Consider the following 20,585-nt stretch of genomic DNA (forward strand, 5'->3'; position numbering starts at 1 on the left):
CAGATGAGGTGTTCCTCCTACACCTACTACTTGCCCCATTTCAGAGTTAGCTGCACACTTTCACCTTCCAAAGTCAGAGAGAGAGTGAAACGTACGCTAGAGCAAAACACTGCTAGAAATACTGAATTCTCATTGTCCTACCCATTGGATCAAAAGGACCCGCCCTTCTGTGCAGATGCCCTGGGGAAGCGCCCACTCTTCGGGACCAACCAGTGGCACTGTAGGGGCAGGAGAGCTACCCCACCATTTTCCTGCTCTAGGATCAGGACACGCCCAGGTCAACGGCATCCGCCTCACGAGCCAGGAAGTCAAGGGGAAGATATTTGGAAAGTTTCTCAGACAAACTGGAAGAAATCTGGAAACAAGAGCTCATCTGCACAGGCTCTTTTGTTTATTTACTCCAATAAAACCATGTTATAAACACTACTTTGCAACATGCTTTGTAAATTTGAATGTATATTTTGAATATCCCTGTAATACAGTATATAAAAACCTAACATTTTCTCTCTGTTTATGGAGATACATGGTATTTTATGTGTGTGTGTGTTTGCATTGTTTTCCTATAAATCTTACTTATTTCTTGCACTAGTTTCCCTCGCCATGCTTACCCCCCCACACTTTCTCTCACCCTAGGTAAGCCATCTTATGATCTGGAATGCATGCTTGAATGCTTTTCTTGTATGTGCTTTTAAAAAATTAAGTAACCCATTTGTTTTTCTTGTGTGCCTTTTCTCTCTTAATGATACCCCGTGGAAACCCTTCCACCCCGTGCAGTGCTAGCCTGTCCTTTCCAATGGCTGCGTCCTATCTCATGATTGAGATGGTCCGCGGTCTGTCAGCCATTCTAATGAGCACTGACCCAGACTCAGGTTATAGCCACTGAGAAAGCTACATTTACACATTCGTGTATGTGCTTTTACGTACTGGCACTTTTATTCCTATGAAAGAGTCCAAAAAACAGGACTGCTGGGTTGGAAGGTATAATTTTTATCTTAAAAGATGCTTGAAAGTTACTTCCATAAAGGATATAAAAATTTCCCTTTCGACAGGAAGAGAGAATGTCCTTTTACCCACAGCCCTCATAGCAGTCGGTACTAACTTCCTTCAAACGTTACCCTTGAAGGGTATCAACTATAGTCTTATAATCAACTTTATTGAGGACTGGTTTACACATACAAACGTACTCATTCTAGGTACACAGTTCAAAGACGTGACAACGCCACCACCCTTCCGACAATGATACAGATGTGCCCTTTGCCTCAGAACAGCCCTTCCTGTCCCTTGGCAAGTGACTCTGTCCCCTCCCAGGCCACGCGGGGCACTTGCTCCCTCGACCCGAGCTCCCGCTCCGTGACCCACGTCCTGGGGCTGCCTCCGGCCGTTTGCTGTTTCCTTCCACTGTGCTTCCAGACGTGCTATCAGTTTGGAAGAGAACTTTATTACTGACACTTAAATATTTATCATTTGTATTCTAAGAACTTTTAAAAATCTATTTTTATATGTTGACATTATATATTTAAGGTGTCTTTTTAAAAAAATCAGATAAAAGACTTTACATTTTATGTAATCTGTCTTTTGAAAAATGAACTCCTGTGTCAAAGGGCAGTTCCACTTTTAATTTTTAAAGAATAAGGATCTCTTACCCTTTGTGACATCATGGATGGACCTGAAGAGTATTATGCTATACGAAGTAAGCCAATGAGATAAAGACAAATATCACTTGATCTCACTCATATGTGGAATCTAATGTACAAAATAAACCAAGGAGCACAATGGTCCAGAGGCATGGAGCAGACTGACCGATCTCAGAGGGAAGGGGCTGGAGGCAGGAAGAGACAAACCAAAGAACTCACGTGCATATATGCAAAGCCCACCGCCACAGACACTAGTGTGGCGAAGGCTTGGGGCAGGGCAGACACTGGGTGGAGGGCAGCAACGGGGTGAGGTGGGGGGCAAACATCTGTAATACTGTCAATTAAAAAAATTAATTTCTGTGTCTCCTGATTTGTTTAAAAAGCTCTTCCCAATCTATAATTTTAACATACGGAATCCAAGATTTTCTTCTAAGATTGTTGTTTTGGTTTTTACATTTAAATCTTGAAGTTTTCTAAAATTATTTTTGGATACAAAGTGACCTAAGAGGGTTCAAGTCAATCTTCTTTTACAAGGATAGTCAACTGGGCCTGGACCAGCATTAAAGAAAAAAACAAAAACCTTCTCTCACAAAGGCAAATCCCATCTTTGCCATACATCTGATCCTCAGTTCCGAGTTCTCTAGTCTCACCACGGTTCAGGGAGAGATGAGCCCCAGTGCGACCACCCGCACTACACAGAAGCAGCGGACCTCCCTCTGGCGCATCCAGGATGGTGCTCACATACACTGCCCTTGGCAACGCCAAGGAGACAGGCCCCGAAACTGCGCTCTGCAGTCTGTGGTTTGGGTGAGGAACACGAGGTGAGAAGGCTGTTTTGTTGCTGCTGCTCTCCTGATCTCCCCCACAGGGTGCTGGGGTCACGCTGACAGCACTCCTGTGGTGTGACAGTGTGCTGAGCTGGGTGATGGAGACCCCCCTCCGACCATGGTCACCACTAGGCTCTTGCTTGACCTGTCCTGCCTGTTCTCAGGCATCCATTCTTCTGAACTTATCCAAGAAATGATCAAATATTTACTAAATTTTAAAATAATTTCAAATAATTCTCCTGAAAAGTCCTGTTGGGATTTTAACTAGTACTGCATTATGGAACAGAAATTTACGTTTTGGGACTCAGGTCCGAGAGGAGGGAAGAAGTTTACAGACTGAGCTCTTTCTGCCACGTGCTGAGCCTCACCGAAGGCTCTCCTGCCCGGCCCCAGGGCCTCGGCGGCGGCAGGAGGAAGCCTGCACCCTGTGCAGGACCCGACGCAGCCCCGGTCCCTCGCATTCCTCTGAGCCCCTGGCCTCAGACAGGTGAGTACCCTGGAATCCCGAGGGGAGAGAAGACAGAAGGCATGTCCAGCCTCTCAATCCCAGAACCCCTTTCTCAGGATGAGCTTTCTTAAAGTACTCTGAAAATGAAAGCGGGTGCTTTCCCTACTATCAACGTCACGGTCAGACAAAACGAATTCCGATTTGTCACACAAACCAGATCTTCTGAATGAAGACCGAACATACCACTCACTTTGAAGTTGAATTCGACAGTTACTCTCTTGAATTATTTCTACTTCCCTTTTCATTTTATTCTGCTCTTTCTCTAAGTGTTTATTTGTCTGTCTAAGCACTTAAATAAGGATGAAATCATAGGCTAAGATATGAATCATTCTGGGAACTCAGCCATTAATCGAAAAAAATGACATTTAACATTTTGTCCATGACAGTACCTTGCATAATTAGCAGTAGATGCTCCATAGAGGTGAAATCCCAATGTAAGTTTTACTAATCTAGTTGCTTTTTGTTCTATTATCTAAGAAAATTAAAATTCTGTTCAAAGAAGGTAATTGGGAAAATTTACTGAGACAAGGAGTAATTCAGAACTTTTCGGTTGTGAAAACATCATCAAGAATGCATAATTCTCGTAAGATGTTAGAATAACTGCTAAATAAAGCATAAAAGTAAGATTGTTTTTTAAAACAGCTAACAAACTGGTACATATGTTATCCTCATTTACCTTCCTCCTCAAATAAATCACTTTATTAGTTGGTATAAAAGAGCTCAGAGGTTACCACAATAAATAAGTTAGGCAAAGAACATCTGTGTGGCTCCCCAATCAATCAATCAATCAATCACTGGTAAAACATTAAGCTGGAATAAAATGCCCATGTTAATAAAAAAAAAAAAGAGTTGACATTCAGCCAGACAGCAAGTTCTGTTTTGATCTATGTTCCCTAAAAGTCATAAAACCGAAAGGTCACGCATAACCTTTAGGATACGGCCATCTGACTCAGTGGTCCTCTGCGTCCTCAATGCACAGCGCTTCCTCCGGCCACGTGCCCTTCTTGCTGTCCTTCAAACAGGACAGCCGGGACTGGTCCTGGGCTTTGCGCCTCTCTTTCCTCCAGCTGGAGCGCTGTCTGTCTGCCACGTGCCTGCATGGCGGGCTCAGCTCAAATGTCATTTCTGTAGCGGAACCTTCGTCGACCCTATAATGTAAAGTATATCTTCCTTCCACCCTATAATGTACATATATAGTCTCCCTGTATCTCCCTGTCCCATTATTCTACTTAACTCTAAGGAATTCATCACTATTTGAAAGTAACATGCTTAATTCCTTTTCCCCATTTCTGTGTGAGCTCCCCAAGAGTGGGGACCTCCTTCCCTACAGCGATACCCTCGGTGCCAAAAACAAGTATTTGCTGAATAATGAATGTCAACGCTCATTTGTGTCACTTGGATAATTATGTCACCTAGAAATAAGAGAAAATCTAAAATTGTCTTATTTTGCTCTGAATTTCTTTTCACTTTAATTTTTCTAAAATCCGTATGGTGATTTCTAGGAAAAGGTCAAATTTTTCTTTTGTTATTTTTTTTCCAAAACAGAACATGTTTCTAAGAAAAGAAGTTTTTACATCCTAATAGGTATTTAAATATGCTGTCTAAAATACTTACCACACAAATAAAACTATTTCTTCAAAACAGCTGTTTGTAGCAGGGACCCTCACCAGCGAGGTGTATCCGTAGTACAGATGTACGTACGGGGAAAGAGGTGCCTAGCATGGAGAGTCTGATGGAATCTTAAGTGCCAGACTACAGACGAATTCATTGTTTACTAAACCTAAATCCAAAGTGCCCAGCACTGTTTAAAAAAACATGTTTAATGAAAAATATAAACATGCACTTCATGTGAGAAAGTGATGAATCGAAAAGTAGAAGCATTATGCAAATCTTATTACTTTTAGAATTTTTCTAAATACCAAGAGAAACTATATATCATCATATAAATTATTAATGGCTTGTTAAAAAATTATTATTTAAAATGGAAATTCTAATAGTAAACCCATACCAAGAAAACCTCTAATTACAAATACAATTAAAGTATGTCACAGAAATAAAAATATTTATTGAGGACTTCAGTTAAATAGAGTCTAAATTAACATAATGAAAAAACTGAAGCAATATTTTCCATTTAAATCAACACAGCAAGCTAATTGCTGACTCTTACTTAATATGCCCCTAACTGAGCTGATTAAAAACATCTATTAAATAAGGTTGAGGTAAAGGAATACCTTATAGCCAAAATGGCACTTTACAATTTAATCAAAACATACTGATATGCTGTAATAGACCACAACTGGGTAAATATAATACACTATTGTTCTCCTCTTTAAATTCTTTCAAATATGTATGACCATTGAAAGCAAATATCATAACCTTGTTTGATAAAGTTTTCAATGTTTGCAGATGCGATACACATGGCAAGTATAACACAAGGAGGAGAGGGTAAAGGATCCTGTATGGTTGTAAGGTTTCTACATTTTGTGTAACGTGGTTAAAAAAAATTAAATAGGTAAAAGGTTTGATATATATCTTGTAACCTCTAAAGCAATCAGGAAAAACAATATAGATAAATGAAAATGGAGTATTAAGAAAAATTCTAATAATCCAAAAAGAAATGGAAAGAGAAAAACAGGAAAAAAGTAGTAGACTTAAATTCAGTCATGTCAATAGTTACATTAAATGCAAATGGTCTAAACAAATCACTTAAAAGACAGAGACTATTTAGATTGGGTAAAGAAAAAAACAAGCCAAATACATGTTGTCTATAAGAAGCCTGCTTTAAATATAATGATATAAATAGTTTAAAAGTAAAAAAGATGAAAAAAAATACATACTATGTAACACTCATCAAAGGCAGGCAAAAGGATGGAAAAAGATTAAACAAAGTACATGTCCAGGTATTAGTAGAGATAAAATGAACATTTTATAATATAAAAGTAGCTATTAATGAGGAAGACAATAATCCCACATGCACCTAATAATATTACTTAAAAACACACACAGAGAAAACTGATAGAACTAAGGAAAGAGACGAATCTACAATCTTAGTTGGAGATTTTAATACCTAATCTTCAAGACCTAAAGGAACATTTTAGAAAAATAATGACTAAGCAAATATAAAATTTGAGCAACAGTATAACCACCTTCAACTACTGACATTTATGAATTCTATACAAAAAAATGCACATGGTATACTCACCAGAAGAGATCATATGCAAGACTATAAGGGACAGTTAATCAAAAGACTGAAATTGTATAGAAGCTCTCTGACAACAATGAGATGTAAGATGAACCAAGACTACATACAACACCTCAGTCAATAGAGACATGGTTCATATTTGAAAAGTAAAACATTTTAGATCTTGTAATTTTAAATTACATATTAAATGAAGTTTCTAATTACTCTGAGAGTCTGAGACATCTAGAATTAAAACTTGGTCATGTCTGCACTTCTCAGAAAATGAAAGAAAAATAATTTCACAATAACGTTGAAATACATTTTCTAATATGATAAAATATTAAATCAGTCTTGTTTATTATACTGTTCATAAGAGTCCTTTGACACTTAGAAAATGCTACGTCAAAAGATCTGCAGCCATTGGCAGTCTTTGGTCAATGACACTTGGTTTCCAATATGGAAAAGGACCAGTGAAATACAGCAGAGCTACAGAGTATACAATCCAACATAACATAATTTTGCTAGGTCAGCTTAGGGTTTGGTGTTTATATTTGAAAGCAATAAGCATGTTTTACAAACTTAATTTGTGTGTTAGTAGCAAACTAACTGACATTATTATCCTTAATTATATATGCTTTATTTCACTGTTTTATTTAATGAGACCTGATCATGGATAGGGGCCCAAAATGTAATATTATACATTTTGTAGGATCCTATTTATAGTCAAAACACATATATACTCTTTCTGAATATTTTTGAAAAGCCCTTGAGTTCCGGAATAGGAAATTGCAAATTGTACTAAATTGTGAGCTCTTTATTTTTTGATTTCAGGAATCTTAGAACCAGTGCAAACAGGAAAGCAAATCTTTACAAGTCCATGCTCACAAGAGTGAATTTGAGACTAGAAAGGCTTTTGAAGTGGAATTTTGTTTTTAATGTTTCTGACCTAGAGTAATTAAGTCTAAAAATAAAGAAGCCTCGTACATAAAGACCTGTTCTTAGATGCAATCTTGACTTCTTTTTGTATTGATTCAAAGACAATAATGCCACTCATACTTTAATTAGCTCAGATATTTGTTTTTCAAAAACATAAGCAGTTGACCACACTGCAACATTTTTTCCCCCTGAAGGAGAAACAAGACACTAATACTCTAGTATGTGTCGGGCAGAGGTGTAATTTCAAGCAGGGTGTCTCAAGCTAGGCACCACTGAGAGTTGGGGCTGTCCCCTGTGAAGTGTAGAAGTTTTAGCAGCATCCTTGGTCTCTACCCACTAGATGTCAGTAGCTTTTTACACTGCTCTTCCTCCCAGTTGTGACAACCAAAAATGTTTCCCAATGAAGCCAAATGGCCCCTGAGGGACAATCATCCCTGCTTGAGAAGGAATGATTTAAATCATCTCATTAAAACAAAAAATCTTACAAGTTCAAGAACTATAACTCATGAGAAGTTTGAGTAAAAATGATAATATGATCTAGAACCGTACTCCCCACCATACTATAATGGGAACTCCTTTTTAAGGTTTAAAAATATGCTGTCCCTAGTCATATATAGCTACAGAAAAATTAAAAATATAGTTAGTGTAACTGAACTGAACTTTTAATTTATTAATTAGCCTACAGATTCACATGTACTTTATAAGTAAAATGCACATAAGATTTGGAATAAACAAAACGTAAAATATCACTTTAATAAGTTTATATTATCACATGTTAAAATGATAATATTTTAGATTTAATGGGTTAAATAAAATATATTAGTCAAATTAATTTTACCTGTTTCTTTTTCCGTTTTAAATATGGTGTCAAGAAAATTGAAATGTGCTTATGTGGCTCACTGGTCAGCATGATCTGCCCAGAAGCTGCTGACTAGGAAACATGTCACATCAAAGAGTCACCATGAAATATTAGTAACTAGTATTAGTTCAGTGAAATATTTCAATGGTTTTATATTTTACTAAGTCACAATAGCACCCACAACTAATACTCAGTGTACATGGAGAATGTTGGTCTCAGAAATATCTCTGGCCTAAAATTTGAGATACACTGGTCTCGAGTTCCTTTCACATTGGTGATGACATTCATAAGCTGAAATATAGTAATTTCTCAAATCATTCTTCCAATGAGCTTCCACTCCATTTCATCATATAATTACACTCATATTTAGGCTGAAATGAACTTATCTTTCCCATCCCCACTGCCTTTCTCCTTCCCAACTTACTCCACCACCCTGAAAACCAATAGCAAATCACAGGCTCTTCCGACATGTCCAAAGCCACTCAACTTACAGCACAAAAATAATCCATTGGTCATTAGGTCAAAATTTTATCTGTACTACCAAACTACTAAACTCTTCTAAAATTGTATTAAAATAATAACTTTTTTGAATCCTAACTCTTACAACAAAAGTATCATTTTATTGTTCTCTTTCCAGTCTATCAACTGAGGCGAGTAAAGTCTTAATAGTGCATATAAAAAGGTCCTTGAAGATCTGCCTACTTCTCCTTAACGCTAAGTTAATAAAATAAATAAATAAATGAAGCAAATCATTTGCGTAAGCACACTGTTTAAAAGAATAAACCAAGACCAGGTCATGGAAAATCAGGTTGGGCTGCACAGCTCAGCAAACACTATTTTGCTCATACAAAGGTTCTGTAAGCCCCACTGTGGAGCACATGTTCAGAATAAAAACTATGCAGATGATAACTTAGTAATTATGAAAAGCAGTCTGACTTCAAAACTAGACTGTTCTCATGATTGTGCATTTTGTTAAATACATCTACAGGCTGTATAATCAAAATTTTTATTAAGTAGTTAATTCCATATTCCTATTCTGGCTTACTGATTCAAAAACTTAATAACATTATTTCTAAAACCTTTTAAGTGTTGAAAGAATGCCACAAAAACCTTTTGCAGAGATTAAAAACTCTGGCTTAATTAAATTATTAGAAAGGTTATGCTGCAACTATTCGTTTCTTTTTGGGATGCGTGAGGGGAAAGAGTTTGAAAGGGGAGCATCTGCAGGCCGTGCTGGGGACGAAGTGAAGTCAGGGGCTCCAGGGAATGCTTTACGAAGGGGGAATAGACTACTCACCTAGCAAACTTGGCCCAATAGTGTAAAGAGGGAGGGGGTCTGTAAAAAAGTACCTTAATTTAAAATATTTTTACATACAGAATTAAGCTTAATGAATGTCTAGCTGGTACATCTATTTATATATGTTTTATACCAAAGAATTATCCTGCACTGAGATCAATGACTACTTACCTGGGAGGAGCTGTTGGATAAATAATTTTGATGTGTGGGAACGTTAAATCTTGATTTAAAACCTGCTTGATCCACCTTCTCAATCCTTGTCCAGAATCACCTGATAAGTCACAAAAATATAGATGAAGATAAAACATTTTGACAAGAGTATTTAGAATCAGTCTATAACTTTCATGTCATACAGAGGATGGAACAAGGAATAAAATAAAATCTCCATAAAGATACCTGTACGGAAACTGATCAATTAATATGAAGTGACCAGGCATCAATAGGTAGGAATAATTTTGATTATTTTATTCCTAACTTCACCATTGGTCACTTTAAAGGCCTTGCTTAAGACTGAGTTATAAGTTCCTCATTTGTTTAAAGGTTACAATAGGAACAAATAAATGAAATTAATTTTTCTAAATAAAAATTCTATTTTTTTCTGATTTTAAAGTCATTTCTTAGCTTTACTCTTAAAAATATTAAATTCCAAAAGTGCTTATAAACTTTTGTAGTTGGAAAAACCTAAACCAATTTTCTTGGGTCAAAACAATAAAATCTTTCAAAGGGGGTATTCAGCATGTTTCCATTTTTAACCTAAAAAAAAAAAAAGAATTTTGATAACATGTTTACATGACCTAAAATGATTATATGTTCCAAGGCTGAAAAATCACCAAAATTCATGCAAGAATAAATGTATGTGTATTCCCATTTAAAAAAAAAAGGGGGGGGGGGATATAGGTCTATCTTATGTTGTCCTGAAGAGGACATTTTATCTTTATTATTTTTTATTCTTTTTTTAATTTAATCTCATTTCGTTACAGATGTTTCTCCTTTTTCCCCCTTTGCTACCCTCCTTCCCGCTCCCACCACCCCTTTCACAGTATTGTTGACAATTTAAAGATAACAACTTCAATTTTTTAATCAATCAATTTTAAAAAATCTACTGAACACCTATCAATGTGTCAGGCACTGTGGTCACAGCCAGAGAGGCAGTGATGGGAGGGTGGGGGGAGAAAACCCCTACTCTCATGGAGTGTATGGTTTAGTGAGAAACAGACATTAGTCAAATAATCATTTACAATTACGTGAAAGACAAACGTAACCACTGCAAAGGTGAGACATGGGGCTGCCAGGTTCACTGTGTTGGACACAACCAGTTAAGGCGCTCAGGGATGACATGACGGGAACACACGCTCTGCAAGGTTCACTCTGTGTTCTACCCACTGAGGTATCTGTTCATTTAATGCCCAGCACAGGACTGATGCAACCTCGGCACCACACACAGCTGTTAAGTGGTTTGAACTCAAATACTCAGGACAGTGACAAGTGGAGCGGAGAGCACCTCAGACACAGTAAAGGCAAACGCGGAGACCCTCTGTAGGAAGGAGCGTATGACAGCTAAGAACTGAAAAGCAGAACGTGAAAGGAACAGCAGTGAGTGGGAGATGAGGTTAGAGACGCCCTTTAAAAATAACTGCAATATTTACTAGAGTTCGGCTAGCCTTTGCCCAGTTCCTAAGAAAGGTAACCTCTAAACCCTTAGACTTTCTTGAGTGATTAGAGTGTCTTTGTTATTCATGGAAGGGCCCTCAAACCACAGGATAGTTTCACTAAGGAGATGACTCAGGGTAGGAGCTGGCCAGCCAGAAAGACCAACCATGTGATTAGAAGGTTGGGGCTTTGAACCATATGATATCAGTCTGACCTCCAGGGAATAGAGGCTGGAGATTTGAGTTCAACGCCAAATCAATCATGTCTATGCAATAAAACCCCAATAAAAACTCTGGATAAAAATCTCAGGTGAAATTCCCTTTGTGACAATATGCTTTTGAATTACCTCAATGCTGGGAGGTAATTTATCACTGAGGACGACAGACTCGGGGTCAGAACCCTCCCAGGCTTTCCCTGTGTGTCTTTGCTTTTGGCTGGTTCTAATTTGTGTCCTTACACATAATGAAACTGTAATTATAAGAAGAAAACAAGGCTGGATTAATCCGGAGAGCACAGAGAAGCTACAGAGATACTTTTTGGCAGGAAGGTGGCTTGTTTGTAAGGATCACCCTGGAAACTGTGAAGACAGAACTGAAGGACAAAAGGAGATGTGGGAGGTCATTCAGGAGGCTACTGTTCAGGTGACAGATACTTAGACTAGGGTAACAGCAGTGGAGTATACAGAAATAAGAACTGGAGATATTTAGGAGCTAAAATAAACAGAATTTGGCAATAGATTAGTTATGAGGGGGTCAGTGGTGAATGGTTTCGATGACAGTGAGGTTTTTGGCCAGGACAATTCTACACAGAGACAGGAAACCCATGAAGCAGCTATTTCTTATCCTTTCTTTTATTTTTCATAGAACTCACTGTCTCCTACTATATACTGTTTCCTCCACCAGAATATAAACTCCAGGGGCGCAAGGATTTTTGTTTGCTTTGTTCACTGCTGTATGGCAGAGTCTAGAACAGTGCCTGGCACTTGGTGGCCATTAATGGCTATTTCTTGGATGGATGGATGGATGGATGGATGGATGGATGGATGGATGGATGGATGAGTGATTACTGGGCTGTTGGCTAAACTTGTCTTAAGCTCTATGGAACCCTAAAATGGAGACACACATTTGTGTCTCCTGTATATAGGTAAAACTAGAATCTGTGGACTTACATAAAGTTTAGCCCAGGGAGAAAAATGTGGGATGAGAAGAGGACCTAGGACCAAACAGTGAGGAATCTCAACATTAATGGCCAGATAGAGAAGGATGAGTCTGCAAAATAAACCAGAAGGAGCAAACAGGGGAAGAGAGAACCAGCAGAGTGTTTCAGGAAAGCTGAATGCTGCTGACAGTTCAAATATGAGGAAGACTGAAAAATGTCCATTACTTAGCAGCTGGCAACCTCAAAGGCCAAGCCAATCAGCTGGCTAAGACTTACTGAGATAGGCAGGCTACTACTCCCTGGGCCCAGCCTGCAGAAAGCCAAGACCTTCCCTTCTACTCACAACCAATCAGCGACCAGACTGAAGTACACTGCTGACTGTAAGATTTACTCTGGGGGTGGGGGGCTTAAGTTTTTCCCTTTGTTCACACATCAGCCCTAGCAAGAAAGACTATCCTTTAACTGCTAAAAAAGTACACCCCTGGGTGGAGATATAACATGCTAATGAGACATGTGACATGAAGGAGCGTGTCGTCACACTGTACAAGCACCAAAAAGCCTCGCCTCTACACCCCTAGACATCGCTTTTCCCACCTAAGCCTCTTTAAAAGTCTCCCCAGCCTTGTTCGGGGAGCAGCCTGTTTCCTTTTCCTCTGCAGTGCTGGCTTCCTTGTGCACAAGTAACCCTTCTTTCTCTGTGGCAGGGTGGGGAACCACTTTTCTGCCAAGGGCCATTTGGATATTTATAACATCATTTGAGGGCCATACAAAATTATCAACTTAAAAATTAGCCTGCTATATTTGGTCAGGCTAATTTCGTGAGGCATGTGATGTTAGCTGGTATTGATTTCGAGGGCCGGACGCTCCCCACCCCTGCTTGATTTCTGGTGATCTTTTTTGATTTCTATCCGAAGAGATTACAGGAACCCCAAATGGCTCAGTGACAGGGCCCTTCCCTGCCATCTTGGAGGCCTAGGTTTGAGCCCAGGTACTGGGTTCTGAACCAGTTTTTGGTGATCTGTGTCCTGGGAGATCACAAAAATCCAGGGTGATTCTGTGGTAGAATTCTCCCCTGCCACCTAGGAGGCCTGTGTCCAATTCCCAGCCAACAAGTCAGGCTCTACTGATCTCTGTTCTGGGAAATCACAAGAACCCAGGGTGTCAGTAACACAACATTACCATACCTGGAGAAAGCAAGACATGCACATGTGGGGCCTGTATGAACCTTATAGCTTAGTATAAAATACAGACATTAAATTAGGAAATTATAAATCTGATGTATACCATTGAACTACAGTTTCCTAAGGAAATATATAACAGAGTGAATAAATCTAGTCTGGGAAGCTGAACAAAACTAATTAAACTATTATTTGTTTTCATCATCCTGAGAAAAGATACTTCTTTGGTATTTTAATAATAGGAAAGGCTCAAATTGAGTTGGCTTTATATAACTACATTCCCATGTATTCTTCTATGACTGCCACATATATCCTAGAAGACAACCTCAGTCTATTGAGATTTATAAAAACCCCCAAAACCTAAATCAGCCTCTAAATACTCTTTTCGACCTTAGAAAGCAAAGCTGAATGCTACCAAACAACATCCACCCATCTAGTCACAAAGTCCCCTTTTAGAAAGCCAGCACCTTATTCCAAGAGTATGGTGAAACTATTAAGATTGGTTTACCCATATTTAGATTAACCAGAAGCCAAACATCTCCTATAATATAACCACATATATTAAAGTCTAATATAAAACCATACTCCTATTAAGAGTTTATTTACTAAAATGGAGTTCTAAATATATAAAAATTGCATTATATTTGCATAACTGGTGGAACTCTTTGGATACATTCTTTGTTCAAAGTACAAAGGAAAAAATATATAGATATACAGTGACAACTCAGTTTCAGAGATATACAATTACAGGTTTTTAAAATGTCATAATTTGAAATTGAAAAAGAGTTAAAAATAATTTAAGTAAAGTGGTCCAGGAAAAAAAAAAGGAACTAAAGTCTAGGAGTATTTCCTAAAGATATTGTAAAATAATTAACTTTTATTAAAAGTTAATTTGCTTTTACTTCTGGGTGCTTATAAATGAATACCCTTGGAGCCATGAATAGTTTTAGTAATAGCTGCCTAGTTGTAAAGCTTCAGTGTTACCTTAAGACACCTTTAAGTCTTTCCCTTTAAACATTATTGGTCTTTTTCTATTTCCAAAATGATACATCCTAGTTCAATTTGTTATTTTTGTTTTTGTTTTTCTACCTTACCCCTCCAGAGCACTGATTTTGGACACCCAGAGCTCTAGATTCAAGCTCCCATTCCACCGCTACTGAAAGGTAGTAACAGCCAGGTGGACAAGCTGTTCAACCAATTGGGACTCATTTCCAAACTGACAAAACTTCGCACAAATGCCCATTTCCGGGTCCTCCACCCTGCACCTTCTAATCCCCTTCACCATCCAATCACCATCCTCTTGAAGCCTACCTACATAACAAGTCTCAGCTCAGAGATTGCTTTCCTGGTTAAATCTGACAAGCTCTTAATCTTCCAAATGCCTTCATAAGGCCTAACCACAGCTTTTCCCTCACCATTCCCTTGGCAGTGGACCACGCACCATCTTGTGACCTCCCCTCCACAGCTGACTCAAACTCATTCAATTGTTTTTGTTTTCAACTTTAGGTAGGCCCCCTGAGGTCACAGACTGAATCTCATTTCTTGGAAAAAAAAAAATCTTTCCCCCAAAACGTAGGCTGGGCCCAGCACGAGGGATGCAAAGATTAAAACTAGGGTCCCTATTCCGGAGGAGCCCAAGATTCAGGGGGAAGAGAGACATAAGTAAATTACCGATGAGTTTCAGAAACGCTATTGGGAATCAAGCACCAGTTACCAAAAGCAGGCCTCTTGACTTGGTGCTATACCTTGGGGTATTTAGTGACAGGAGGGGGAATGGGGGGGGGGAGCTGGAAAGAGAGAATAAAAAGTATTTAAGTTAACTGTGGCTCTCAATTGCCTACATTACTGTGGGAGACTGGCCAGAGATGTGGCAAGTAATGCAATGCAGCTGAAAACTCAAGTCACTAATAGCTGACCCTGAAAAGAATTAATTGTCTCTAGTAGAGGACTTACCTTACTAACTTGCTCTGTTTAAACTTGGGGGGAGGACTGGGGGGTAGCAAGGGTGGCACGGTGACAAATGTCGTGGATGGAGGGCTGGACACATGGGCCAGTGACCCCAAGACAGAAGAAAGGAAGGCCAAGGGGGGCGGCTGGGGACAGGTGACCATGCTGCCCGCGTGCCCGCAGCCACGGGGCTAGCGAGCGGGCAGCCACCCTCCCCGAGCCCACCGGCCCTATTCGGGTTAGGGGCCCGGAGCCTCCTCTGCGGGGGCAACACTGGGGGAGTAGGGGGTGCGGGGAGCATGTTTCTCAAGCTGCAGAAAACAAGGACGTAAAACTGTAATCCACCTGAGCCGTGCAGGAAGATCAGAGAGGCGCTGTGCCTCCCCGCCGGCGACACCACGCACCGCTGCAGGCGAACTGACCCCGACGCGGCCGCCATGCTGCTGCCACGACCTGAGTTTTGCGGGCCCCGCCCTCCGCCGCCCTGCGTGCCCGCGCACGTACGCACGCCGGGGGCGGGGGCGGGGGCGGGGGCGGGGGCGGGGGCAGAGGGGCGCCTGAAAACGCGCATGCGCAGGAGGACTGGCGCTGTCCTGCCTCTGGGTCCAGTCTCAAGCAAGCAGCTCTGAGGATGCTGTGAGTTTGTTTTGTTAAGAATGGTATTATACAGGTGACAGCTCAGGAATACATTTTTAAAAATTTTTTAACTGAAATCCTAAACTCAGGATTACTTTTTTTTTTTTTTGGAAAAATACTGATGTTAATATGTTTGAAATTGATCAGGCATCAACATATATTGCCTTCTACTTTGGGGCTTGAACAGGATGTAGCTCGCTATTTATATTCGGGATAAAATACCCATATAATAATAACTCTTTGTATAGTTTAAAAAATAGTTTACAAAGAAATCTAATCTGAAGAGGGACCCTTTCACACCCGTTGATTACTGAAAAAAAGGAAGATAAACGTAGACCATGATGTGGAAAAGTTGGGACCCTGTGCATTGCTGATGCGGTTGTAAAATAGTGCAAACAGAAATAGTTTGGCAGTTTCTCAAAAATTTAAACAGAATTACTATGTGATTTAATCATTCTACTTCTAGATGTAAGTGTAAGAAAGCAACAACAAAACAAAACGAAAGCAGGGACTCAAACAGATACTGTCTTCTGGTATTGATGATAACGTTATTCACAATCGCCAACCCAAATATCCATCCACAGATTAATGGTAAACAAAATGTGGTATCGACATATAATAAATTTTGATACATGCTACAGCATCGATGAATCTTGAAAACATTATGCTAAGTGAAGTAAGCCAGTCGTAAAAGGACAAATATAGTATGATTCCACTTATATGAGGCATAGGCGAATTTACAAGAAACTGAAAGTGGGTGTTGGTTACCAAGGCCTAAGGGGAGGGAAGAATGGGGAAATAGACTTTAATGACTATAGCCCCTGAACTATATACTTAGGGTCCAAATTGATAATTTTATGTTATGTATATATTATTATACTTTAAAAACATGCTCTTCTCCCAAAATGGAATTCCTTTCTATATAAAGATTTAACCATAGATGCATTTTAATACTGGATGCAGTAGCCCTAGCAGGTGGCTGTTTCCTGGTGTAAAATTCTAAAACGACCCAGTAGAACTTTTAAGTGCCATGAAACACCCGCCTTTCATGCGTTTTAGTCTGCGTCATATTTAAGCAATTACAACTTATCATTTTTGTTACAGGGAATCATCCTACTCCCAAGTGACTGAACTGCTTTTCATCATGGGTGGGTTGCCAAGACAAGCTCTAAACCATCACGCTGTTCTACCAGTGCTGTGGATGGGAATGGTCCCATGTGCCATTAGTTAACCAGACCAAAAAGGAGCTTTGAGTCCTTTCACTAAAACCTACAGATCTTGAGCTGAGAGTACTAGGAGTGATGTCCTTAAGGAGGACAGGCTGGGTTGAGTTGCGCTCTGATGATCAATTCTGAAAAAAATACCTCTACCTGCCTTCCCCACGTGAATCTCATTCACTTTCAAGAGCCAGGTGAGAAGAGCAAAGTGCTGTCTTGGGAGAACCACGTGGAGATGTGCCAGGTAAGGCTTTACGCTCTACTCTTGGAACTCTGCTGTCAGAAAACCTGGCTGTGCATGACTCCATGCTTTTGAGACGGCAAAAAATAAGAAACAATTGTTTAACAGTTATGATGATTATTATGGCTAATAATGATAAGCAACTGGCATTCATTGGACTTTCTGGATGCCAAGAACTGTCTTAAGTGAATTCCCATAAAACTCTGTTGTATTACTATCTGTTTCTGCCAGGGAGGCCCAGAGAGGTAGAACTTGGCTCAGGCTCATCCCGCCAGTACGTTCTGGACTCACATATAAGGCCTATCTGACTCCAGAATTCAGGCCCTTAACTGTTACCTACATTTACAGATTAGCTCGCAAAAAATAAGACGAGGAGCATCCCAACTATTTTATTTAAAAACAAAACTTTTGGGATTTGGCCTGTAGCCTTGTAGGATCTCTATTGATTGGGAGTGCCTGTTTCTTCAGGTGTCCCCAGTTCTCCTGGTGGTAGTTTCTCATTTGCTCCTCCACCAGAGTTTGAACAGTACCTGAAGGTTGGGATTCTGGGTTTTACCTAGAGCCTTCCCAGATTCAAGATCATTATTAAAATCAGCCAGATTCTTTCAAACTAATCAAAGTGCTCTTTTATTCCCAGTGATTTAAATGCTTAGCTATTGTTGCTATTCCTTTCATCTTTATTTATAGAACAAACAGAAGGTTTTGGATGACTATATTTAGAAATGCCATCTGGTAGGCAAACTATTGAACAAAAATGTTTTGTTCCTTTCATGTGACTGCATTACTTTGAAATGTAATTAAGTTTCAGGATGGTTGTTTGCTTCTTTTATGGTGGATCATTTGCCCTATTGAACTTGGGGGGAAAATTATCCCTGGAAGGTTTTTATTGGTACATCCTTTTATTCTTTGTGTATCTTTAAATTATTTTGTTGTTACTCATTTGCTTTCAGCCAGTTTGTATTCCCATAATGGATGCACTTCTTTTTGGTAACTTCAGTGTCTAAACTAAGAGAATCAAGTAAACAAAATAAAAGCAAAAAAAAAAAAAAAAACTCCCTTTTTTGCAGGATTTCGGTATCTATTGGGATCTAAATATATAAATGTCAGTGTCAGAGTTTCGTTTGCTGTTCCACTATGTGTTTAGAAATCCTTTAGGGCATACTTGTGGGCTTATAACAGGGATTGAAAGATTAGCCATTTAGAATAGTATGTTTGGTATTTTCAAATGATTCAATGAAATCACATTACTAGGTTATTCATGCAGACATTGCAATTATACATTTGTTGTTTTACTACTTTTTTTTTTTTTTCTTTTTGCATTTATCTTCAGATAGAGTAGGAGGGAGAGAGGGAGGAAGAGAGAGAAAGAAACATCAACGTGAGAGAGACACATTGAGTGGTTGCCATCCACATGACCCCAGCTGGGGCCAGGGACAAACTGCAACCAAGGTACGTGCCCTTAGTGGGAACCGAACCCGGGTCTCTCTGGTCTTTGGGCTGACGCTCTAACCGCTGAGCCAAACCAGCCAGGACTGTTTTACTCTTTTTTGAGCATGAGATTATACTCTCTCCACTGGTTGTTTTGACCTGTTGCATTATTCAAAGGGACAGCAAAACACATGTGCATGAACAATGCACACACGTTGGGTAGAATGCCTCCACATTTGATTTTTAGAATATTATACATTAACAATGTAAGTTTCTTTATGCATGCCCCTTATCCATATATGGTCCTGAATTCTTATAAAACAGAACTAAGCTCTTTAGAAAGGAATGGTTATGTAAGATTATAAACTTTCATAGAGCTATTGCCTCAGTTCTAGGGATCCTAAACTTTTTCCTGTTCTGGGCTACGATGCCCTGAATACCTGCCCTTACAGCAGGCAGGACCACGCTACACACAGCTTTGCACACTCGACCATTTACTTTTCTCTCTTTCCCCGTTCTCATACCGTGGGCCTACACACAATCGACAAAAATAAAGAGTTTTTATTTAATGGTGCCCACTGTGCTAAGTCCTTTGTAAGTAGTCTTTTGCTTGAAGGAAGACTGCAGGTGTGTGTGTGTGTGTGTAAAGAGAATTTTCACTTAATTTTTCTTCCATATTCCCCACTTGTTTATATTTGCATGGTCATTATAGAATGCATAATAGACAAAGGATATTCAAAAACATCGCTGACTACAGCTGTGTCAATAGGAAAAGTACAAGAGATGAACAAGCCATCTACTGAATAATTTACATTTATTTTTAAAGCACACTCAACCTCAGCTTTGGGAACCGTAATTGACAATTTCCATTTCCTGCTTCAATTTGCACCAATGATGGTCTTTGCAAAACTATATATCTGCGTAGTTTTTTCTCTCTCCTAACAATTTGTGTATTCTTCTTACTAACATTGAAGTCTAAATGGAAAAACATTAACAATATTTTGTTTATGAAGACAAGCGGGTTGGCTGTAATAAAAATGTTGATTCATGTCTTGCCTCTCAGTGAGATATGCCACCCATGAAGTCTGTTGGCACTTGAAATATAATTTCAAGAAAGCCAGAAAAAGTACATACCTTTACTTGCAGAAGTATGAATTATTTATTTTTCTAAACAAAACATGTAAAATGCATCAATGTTCACCTTAGGCTGAAAACAATTTAATGGCAGTTTTTAACCTAAACTATGTAAAACATTAAAATGGCTTTTACCATGTTAACAGAGACTATAAGAATGTAGATTCCTTTCTATGCAGCATAGACATAAAATTTAAAATCTAAAAAATTAAAGCATTAAAAGATAAAGAGTAATCAGCTTTCATTAAGTTAGTTATTTTTTTTTTATTTAAAGAGTAGATTCACATATGCTATATAGATTTAAATCTTCCTCTTCGCCATTAAAAAAAAGCTATTTATGTAGGTTTTTTACATTGTGCAGGTGGAGTTGATAGATGAAAAAGAGTGTTTCATGGTTATTAGAATCACTGAATATACTAACAATTTCTCTTGCCACTCTTGTTGGAGAATAGTTCTGTTCAGTCACATGGTTAACATCTGGAAGCCACTTGGAGTAATAGCTACCACCAACTTGTTGCTTATTCAGAAAAGACATAGTAGAATGGACATAGAGAAGGCAAATTCCATGTTTCCTTTGATACACACACCTAGACTCAGATCTCATCATTGTCTTTAAGCCATTATTTAGTCCAGTGAAAAGACCAAACTATTAATCAACATGTTCTTTGTCTTAAAACAAACTTCCAGAAAACATAAAAATGCACTACAAATGAAACCTCTTGATTCTTTCAGTTCACACCGGACACAATTTTCG

General features: G+C 38.9%; 1 protein-coding gene across 1 annotated transcript in view; it reads right to left on the reverse strand.

The window, feature by feature from the left end:
• LYPLAL1 (lysophospholipase like 1) overlaps positions 1-15,614 on the reverse strand; it is a 28,176-nt gene extending 12,562 nt beyond the window's left edge. Inside the window, exons 1-2 of the mRNA XM_036277611.1 lie at positions 15,521-15,614; positions 9,414-9,513 (exon numbers count right to left, since the gene is read on the reverse strand). Of these exons, the coding sequence (XP_036133504.1) occupies positions 9,414-9,513; positions 15,521-15,614 (194 nt within the window). The remainder of the gene's footprint in view (positions 1-9,413; positions 9,514-15,520) is intronic.
• Positions 15,615-20,585: the final 4,971 nt, after the last annotated feature.

The sequence above is a fragment of the Molossus molossus genome, unplaced genomic scaffold (assembly GCF_014108415.1).
Source record: "Molossus molossus isolate mMolMol1 unplaced genomic scaffold, mMolMol1.p scaffold_m16_p_23, whole genome shotgun sequence".
Classification (NCBI taxonomy): Eukaryota; Metazoa; Chordata; class Mammalia; order Chiroptera; family Molossidae; genus Molossus; species Molossus molossus.